This window comes from Suricata suricatta, chromosome 5, assembly GCF_006229205.1.
Source record: "Suricata suricatta isolate VVHF042 chromosome 5, meerkat_22Aug2017_6uvM2_HiC, whole genome shotgun sequence".
Lineage (NCBI taxonomy): Eukaryota > Metazoa > Chordata > Mammalia > Carnivora > Herpestidae > Suricata > Suricata suricatta.
In genome coordinates, this window is record NC_043704.1 from 10,646,305 (window position 1) to 10,655,256 (window position 8,952).

At 44.6% G+C, this 8,952-nt stretch overlaps 1 protein-coding gene and 1 pseudogene across 1 annotated transcript in view; both read right to left on the reverse strand.

The window, feature by feature from the left end:
* Positions 1-6,641, reverse strand: part of LOC115292482 (carbonyl reductase [NADPH] 1-like) — a 7,144-nt gene extending 503 nt beyond the window's left edge. The window contains exons 1-2 of the mRNA XM_029940583.1: positions 6,338-6,641; positions 5,675-5,782 (exon numbers count right to left, since the gene is read on the reverse strand). Of these exons, the coding sequence (XP_029796443.1) occupies positions 5,675-5,782; positions 6,338-6,626 (397 nt within the window). The 5' untranslated portion in view covers positions 6,627-6,641. The remainder of the gene's footprint in view (positions 1-5,674; positions 5,783-6,337) is intronic.
* The window catches only part of LOC115291506, a 64,458-nt pseudogene that overhangs the window by 10,580 nt on the left and 44,926 nt on the right, over positions 1-8,952 (reverse strand).

Consider the following 8,952-nt stretch of genomic DNA (forward strand, 5'->3'; position numbering starts at 1 on the left):
CTATTATGTGAAGGACATGATAGAGTCTTGAACCTTGTAACACTCATAATATCTCAGAGGACAATCGAGAAATGATCTAATGGGGAGCAAAGTATCCAGATGTCTCATAAAGAAAAGACAGCCCCTTATACAACAGTGTGCTTCAGAAGATAAGTATGTGCTCACTGCAACCATGAGTAGAGAGACACTCTTCTTCACTGGTCCTCTGAGAGCATCTTAACATCTTATGGTCCCATGGGTTGTGCTCTATGAATGAGTGTCTATCAACCAACAAACAACCAATCAGTTTATTGATGACCTTTTGAAGGAGAACAGATTGGATGGGTATAGTGGGCTGTTGCTCTGCTATACCCAGGTAAAATCAAATAATCTCAGTGGGCTAAGGTGTGTGGTATTTTCTTTATGTTGGGATTTCATCAACTCAAGAGCAGTGAGAAAACATCAGGCAATATGATCATGGGACGGGGCAATGGAACAGTTCCGTGTTAAAGAGATGCTATAAAAAGAAAAGCTACATCACGGATTATCTTGATAACATTACCCAAAATTAAATAGCCAGTCACAAAAGACTACATTTTGATTCTCTTTATATGAGGATGTCCAGAGAGGCAGATGTTCAGAGAGTAAATAGATTAGGGGTTGCTTATGGCAATGGAAATGCAGGAGCAGAGGGCTGAGCCTATGGGCACACGTTTTCTTTGAGGCGACGACAGTGTGCTCATCTTGAAGTGGTGATTACTCCACACCTCTGCCTGTATACTAAACTCCACTAAATTGCATACCTGATATGGGTGAAGTATATGATACATAAATTGTATCGCAGTAAAGCTGTGAAAAATGTTAATCACAGTAATACTAATTCTTTTTAATAAATATAGTTAATATTCACAAAAGTAAACTTCTATTGACAATATAAAATTTAGTTATTTTTATATCTAAATGAGTATCTTTAGCCTAATGGAAACGATATGAGAATTTATGAAAAGTAAGAGCTTCAATAAAATTAAGACACTGTCCTTGTTTTATGTAAATATCTGGGAAAGGCATTAATAGTCACTTACTCTGAGCTCCATCCCACTAAGGAATGGCAATGCCATACAAGTTCAGTGAAAAAGATAATGCATGATCCTATGACTTTATTAAGTGGTGTTAAGAGATAATTAAAATGATTTCTAGAAAGTACCTTATCAATGTAACAGTTTTCTAACATAAACACATTTTAGAAAGGAGTCAGGTATTCCAGTCCTTCTTTCATTTCCAAACTATTAAGTGTAAGTTTAACAGAACTTATATGTCAAAGGTTTTGGTAAGCACCTCAGGTGTTATTACTTAACACTAACAGGGGCAGAGGAATCCACACTGGATTACTGGTCTACCATAAAGACAGTATGTTTACTCAGAGGGGCTTGGAGCCATTTACTTATGTACCTTTAGTATAGTCAGTAGATGGGGAAAGTCTACTAACTGTCTGTAGGCTGTTTGTTGAAGTGATGCCCTCTTGTGTATTCTGTATTGTCTATCTCAGTAAGTCTAGTATTAGCTGTGAAAATGCTGACCCGTGTATATGAGGGAAGCCTGATGGGGAGTGAAAGGTTTTATAGGTAAATTCCTTGTAGTAGATGCTGCAAACATTCCCTCCTCACAGGCCTGTTCTACACACTGGCCACATCTAGAAGCAAGCAGCATAGCTGTCACTGGGCTTCACCTTAGAGCTAGGTCAGGTGGGAGACCCTTCTGGCCTGACAGCTCAGGACAGGAAACACAAGGGCAGGAATAGGATGTACTTGTAGAGTTTATATACAGGAAACTCTGATCTAAAATTTGTCTCCAGAGTAGACTCATGGTTTTTGTGTGTCATTTCAAGGACTCTGAACTGGATTGCACACAGCTTATTGCTAAGAAGTTTAAGGCGGGGGTGGGGGACCCCTGGATGGTGAGTCTGGTAAGTGTCCAACTCTTCATGCAACTCAGGTCATGATCTCATGGTTCATGGGTTTGAGCCCCACATTGGACTCTGTGCTCACAGTTTGCAGCCTGTTGGGATTCTCATTCTCATTTCTCTCTCTCTCTCTCTCTCTCTCTGTCTCTCTCTCTCTCTGTCTCTCTCTCTCTCTCTCTCTCTCTCTCTCTCTCTCTGCCTCTCCTTCACTGTGCTCTCTCTCTTTCTCAAAAATAATTAAGCTTAATAAAAGAGAAGTGTGTGGACCATAAAGACATCCTTGTGATAAAGGCGTGTGAGGGCATTTGATTGTGCCATATATCTACATGAGAGTGTGTGAGGAAGAGACTGTATGTGTGACTGTAAGTGCGTGACACTGTGTGTGAGATAGCATGTAAAAGAATTGCCCTCTCTCAGTCAGTATGAAAAGCAAGTCCCTGAGGTAAGAAAGGACTCTTGTTCTGGTGGGGCTGGCATGTGTGTCAGGCTTATACTCTATAGAGACCATTCCTTGTATGTGGCCAGGCATCTATTTTTGGGAAATCTCTCCCTCTTCAGACTTCACTGTCCTAAAGCAGAGCCACAGTGATCTCCACAACATAAGGTACTTTAGACATCATCTCATCTGGGGTCACAAACTTCAAGGGCACTAATTGACTCTCCAGGCTATTCAGAATCTGTAAGTCCAAGCTGGTTCTCATGACCTGTGAAGATTTAACATTTGTCCCATCCCCTGGAAGACTAACGTTTTCTAATATCAGGAGGACCAGTTCTTTAGTTTCTTGACTGATAACGGTTTTTCACAAAACACTTCAAGTTTTAAAATGTGCCTCCTATGGTTTTCCCTGAGGTGCCTGGGAGTCTTGGAATGAGGAAGTCCTTGGCCCAACAGAGCAGAGTCTTTTTTGCTTTCTGTTTCCCTTGCCTTACTGGCTAAGGATTCATTTTCAGAAGGGAGATACAGCAAAAATGACTTGAGGACTTTGAGTAGGGGGAAGAACCAGTAGTTTGGGTGTCACATGACCTCAGTCTTCAGCCAGCTGTGCTTATGACCTTGAGATCCATGATTCCTCCAGGTTCTTAATGGGGTCCATACATAAAATGCCTACACATCGCATCTAGAATTGTCCAGCCACCTATCCTTTCTAGAACCAATATGTCAGAGTGTGTGTGTGAGATACGTTTAGTATTGTAAGTTTCCCACTAATTTCCTCTAGTGGTTTTTCAGAGTACAGGAAGTTGCAAAGCAGTACCTTCCAAATGAAGGTCTAGAACATCTTCTGAAATGTTTCCTTGGTGACAGTAGCCTTAATAAGAGCATATTTCCACCTGGTGTTTTAAGCTTATGTGTGATGAACAAGAGTGCTCAGATTTCCAATGTTTGCTCAATTCCTTGGGGATGGTTATAGCGTAATATTCTTTTGAAATAGTTGTAGAGTTTGAATTAAGGAGAAAAATAAAAGCAACAGCGTATACATTTAAAGAGCATGTCTTTCAAATTCATGAGTAGGAAGTTTTGTGGAATAAGAGTGAAAAAATATGGAATATGGGAAGGGATTTATGTGACTTCGAAACTAACTGCATATTTAAGACTGGTAATGGGCACCTCGTTGTTGTAAGTTCTTCACTTTGTTTTCTCCTTAATCATTAAACTAAAACTGTTATTGGAGAAAGGATTAAAATATAGAAAGCATTGGGGGACCTGAGTGGCTCCATTGATTAAGTGTCCATCTCTTGATCTTTCTCAGGTCATGATCTCATGGTTCATGAATTCAAGGCCTGTTTGGGCTCTACAATGAAAACATGGGGCTTGCTTGGCACTCTGTCTCTCCTACTCTCTTTGCCCCTTTCCAATCGTATTCTCTGTCTCTCAAAATAAGTTAACTTAAAAATCATAAGAACAAGGGTGCCTGCGTGATTCAGTTGGTTGAGTATTCATTCAGTTGGTTAAGAAAAACCAAGACGAACCAACATGTACTGCCTCTCAATGTCATTAAAGTCACAATTCTATCTTTTGGTTTGTTCTTCCATGCCTAAAAACAGAGCATACATCAGTCTTTTGGGTGTATTCTGACTCACAGAGAACTTGTAGGTGTCATCCGAGATTGTTCTTTGTATCCTGGTTTCTGAAGTATAGGGTAGGAGGGACAGTATTTCCTTTGGCTACCCAAGCTAGGCCTTCTCTCAGATAGTTTCCCCAAAGAGGGCAGTGTCCTGATGACATGATCCTCTGTGGCTGCCATTCCACCAAATAATGGAAGAACTCTCCTATTTCCAAGTTAAGAAAACCCTGATCTTACACTGAGAATATAACTTATATTTCCATGTCTATGAGTCTAGTTTACCCGAGACAAGATTAATATTTGACTAGAGCCTGCCTTAGCAAATGCATGAGAGCACTCATGCCTCATTCGGGTCAAGACCAATACACAGCAGGCCCCCACAGTGTCCAGTGTGTGAGAAAACAATCCGCCAGAAGTGTGCTTTTTGACAACTAAGAGGATTACATGGAGGATATAAGATGCTGGCATACAGACCTCGTCCCACATCAACACAGTGGTGAGTAGTAACGGAGTCCGGGGAAATTTGAGAGCTGCTATTCGGGTGCTGATTGTAGAAAAAATAGAGGTTTCCAGGACAGAAGAGGCAGTGGGGGGCAGGACTGATAATAAACTGTACATGTATGTATTCATTCAAGCCAGACATCCTAATCTTTCTAAAAGCAGCTTATTTAATTTGTGTTGTAAACATGTGTTGGTTCTTTCATCAAATTAACGTGTGAGGAAATGTGGCCATAGTTTACAACCAAGGAGTGATGGCAGTTTGTTTTGTGCAAACCTCGAAACGGTGAGGGGACGTTGATGGGCCTGGACTGTGGCAGGTGACAACAGAGATCCCTACAAGTTGTGCTTGGGTTTGGATTTGAAGGACATCTGGGAGTAAGTGAGCACTCGGAGTACAGAGAATAACCAGAAAGGAAAACACAGAAAAAGCCACATATCTTAGGAAAATTGTAGTGGTTCTAAGTGACAGCTGAATCTCTGTTCTAGAGCTGGGATGGAGAAAGTTTAGGGACAAAATCTATAGACAACTGTTAGGACCCCGTCAGTGATAAACAGGAGGTGTGCATGGTGACCTCATTTTTCATGGTGGGTGGATGGAGTGGTCTGTGACCAGGAGGAGACTGGGACTTACAAGTGTCAACTGGACATATTTCAGATGTTTAGATGTGGGTGTGGGGGGGGGAGGAGGGGATCAATTTTTGGAGGGAAGAGAGGGCACCCTGAGGAGGAGAGGCAGGAAGAGAATGTTCTACGGAATGTCCTAGGCAGGTGACTCATTTTAGGGGAGCCTGAGAATTTTGGATAGTGAACAGTACCACAGCCTCAAAAAAAATCACTCAGAGGGAGAAGAAAGTGTGCAGGCAGGAATCCCCAAAGAAGAGCACCTGTGAGGGGCACAGAGTGAAGAAAAGGCCTCCATGAGGAGAGTTTGAAATGAAGACATGAAGGAGAAGAAAGAGCAGTTGTGAAAGACCAGCGGAACAGAGGGCACTGCTGAGTGCTGGGCACGTGTGTAGAGTCCTGAGGAGAAGGGCACCTGGCCAGGTTGGCACACAGCAGGGAGACCAGAATGGCTGTGCAAGGAATGGGAGCAAGGCTAGTAGATGAGGTCAGAGGGGAGGAGCCAGATCATTCCAGCAACAGCACCTCTTGGGCCCCTGGTCACACCTACCTTGGGGTTTTACTAGAGGCAGCAGTTCTGTGCACACGTCTCGGGTACCAAAGAAGTTTGTTTTCATTGTCACTTCTGCTTTAATAGGTAAGGGTATGTGATTCTGGCCTATAGGGTAGAAAGAGAATAGGTTAGTAATAGCCTTATGAGACTATTCTATGAAGTGATCATAACATTTTTATGTGTAAGCTGGTGAATTTTCAGCCATTCCTGTGTTAGATAACACTATTGCCCCTGTGTGAGTTATCTGCCTGGGTGATGATCTGTAGCTTTGGAAGCTGGCATAATTTGGGGAGGCTAAAGGAAGGTTGCATAATGAGATTTCTGTGTATCCTCATTTACAATATGTTGTTTACTGCATATAGGTTAACTTTTACCAAATGACCCAGACCCTGTCAAAGAGACACTTGCAAATACGTGGGTGAGGTCCTTGAGAGTCTGATGCATGGCAATGCCAAGGTCCTCTGGGTGGATGGCTTGCAAGGTATGGAGGGTTCTGCTCTCCCTGTGCCTCCAGTCTGTGTTCTTCCCTAGGGAGGCTGTTCTAGATCCTCTCAAGTTCCAGGCCCTAGAGCAGGGGTTCAGACACCAGCCTGATACCCACCCTGAGATTCCCCTAAAGAGGTCTCCTGGGCTAAGAGTTCCCAAGTTCCCAGTCCTTACCTCTAAAGGCGATGCCTGCATTGTTGACCAGCACGTCCAGGCCCCCGTACTCCTTAAGGAGGAAGTCGCGCAGTGCACGGATGCTCTGAAGATCATCGATGTCCAGCAGGTGGAAACGTGGACTCAGGCCCTCGGCCTGGAGCTGCTGCACGGCTGCCCGGCCCCGCGCCTCGTCCCGTGCTGTGAGCACTACGTCCCCGGAGAACTTCCGGCACAGGTCACGCACGATGGCGAAGCCAATGCCCTTGTTGGCCCCGGTCACTAGCGCCACGCGGACGTTGGACAACATGACTGTTTGAGTTTTTGTGATACCCTGTTTGTGGAGGAAATGGTGCTGTTGGCCTCATGGAGGGCTAGTGTGACTCTTAGAGCCCAAGGCTCCACCTCCATCCCTCCATGAAAAGAGTGGCCAAATATCCAGATGTTTTCCTAATGACTGTACTCTGAGTCCAACCAGGACTGGGCCATCTTAGGCCAAGCAATGGTTTGATGTTGACTGATGTTTGCTCTGCAAACTAAGGTTGTCAGTCATGGGTTAATAGGGGGCTAGGTGAATTAAAATTATTTTGGGAAAACCTCAAAAGTAAAATGGAGTACAGATACTGTCTTGAGAATGTGTCCCTCTTCCTCTGCAGAATGGGAAAGGTTGCTTTCTTCCAAGATTCAACGGAGTTGCTTGCACAGGGGAGCTGCCTCTGAGGACACAGACCCTTTGTTTTCATAAGAGAATATCCAGAGGGAGAAACAAATAATTCTGTCCTGTGCTGAGTCTGGGGTATGGGCAGGGCTCCTTCCTCTGTATGATTCCCAATGGGCCCCGAGTGGGAGGGAATGTTTATGAAGCTCACTGTGGCCAAGGAATTGATTGGAATGTTTGATCTAATGATTCCCTTAGCGTCTTTTTCTGAAGTCCCTGCTTTTTGGTTCTGTTGAAGGTTACAGTTAATAAGTGTTATATAAATAGCTATTATTTTTAAAGTATCAAGGGGCTCTGTGTTGGGAAGACCTGGGCCCCAGTCAAGATGAGTTTCTTATAGGCTGACCCTGACCCTGACCCTGAAGGCTAGAAGTAGCCTTACTGGGAAAGAAATCCCTTGTGAAACAGGATCCTCAGCATAAAGTGGAGGAGCCAAGATGGCAGAGAGGAAGGGTGCTCTGTAACCTTCGTCTTCCCCGTCGATGGAACTGAGAGGGACATTACTCTCATCTGCAAGAGCGGAAGGAGAAAATACGGACTCCAGAAGGAAGAGAATCTGAAGGATACCTGAGTGAGTGAGTGTGAACTGGGGAGAATGGAAAATGGGCCAGCCCGAGACAGGCAGGGGAGGTGGGAGCCCCAGCCCAATGTGGGGTGAGTGCGCGGAGCCTGAGAGACAAAGGGAAGAGACAGAGAGACTGCACACGCTCATAGTCCTGTCTCTGGGGAAAAGGTAAGGAATGCTTAGCGCACTTGGAGAGAGAAGCTCACTCCATAGATAACTGCTGGGTAGCCTAAATCCAGAACCCAGGTTGCACAAGGGAGGGAACAGCTTCCAGCCCCCCGCCATCTTGGCGAGGAGTTGGCGGCTGCGGCAGCGGTGAAGTGAAGGGTGCTCACTTCAACCTCAGTTTTGGGAGTGGAAGCACGCACCTCATTTCCACGGCGCATCTCGCCCCAGCATTGGCCACACGAAAGCTGAATCCCGGGTGCCAACAGGGAAAAAATAGCCCCCACCTCTGCACAATCCCGGAAGGGAGTTGGTGGCGGTGGAGACCTGGGTGCGCGCGCAGGCTGCAGGAACTCCCAGCTATTTCCAGCAGCTCCCAGCGCCTCCAGCAACAGCTGCACACTCATTCCTCCCCCAAGGTGAACTCTATCCAGGCTGGGGGTTGGGTATGTGACGGTGCCCAGGCACTTCACCTCCTGCTGCGCATCTCGCCTCAGGTAGGGGCAGCTGGAATCCCTGCCTGAGCTAAGACAAACCGATTCCTCCCCCTAAGAAGCCAGCCACCAAAGCAAATACATCTCATCTGTGGTAGCATAAATGTGCATGGACTGGAACTTTGAACTGAGGCGGGCCTGGAAAATACAACTGGCTCAACCGCGGCACAAAAAGATCAGAGTCATTAGAGTGGCCTACAGTTCGTATAGTTCAGCGGAGCTTGGCGGGCCGCCTATCTAATCCTGCAGACACCAAGACAAAGCCCTGAGAGCAGCCTCCGAGACCTACCACATCAAACCACGCCCATCCACGAGGGGAGCTGCTGTGTTTTTTTTTTTAAATAATTTTTTTCTTCATTTTTTTCTTTTCTCCTTTTTCTGTATGTATTTTTTATTATTATTCCTTTTTTTACTTAAATTTTTAAAAATTTTTACTCCTTAATTTCCTTTCTCCTTTCTCCCGTTTTTTTTTTTTTTTTTTTTTTTTTTACCTTCTTGCAATCCAGATATATTCTCCTATATCTCATTCCTACCTCTCCCCTCAACTGGTCATACACTTTTGGACTGTCCACTGTCCTTCGTTGTCTCTGATCCCCTTTATTTCCTTTTTCTTTTTTTTCTTTTTCTTTTTCTTTTCTTCTTCTCCTCTTTTTGTCTCTTTCCTCTCCATTCTCTTTATTTTCTTCCCCCCTTT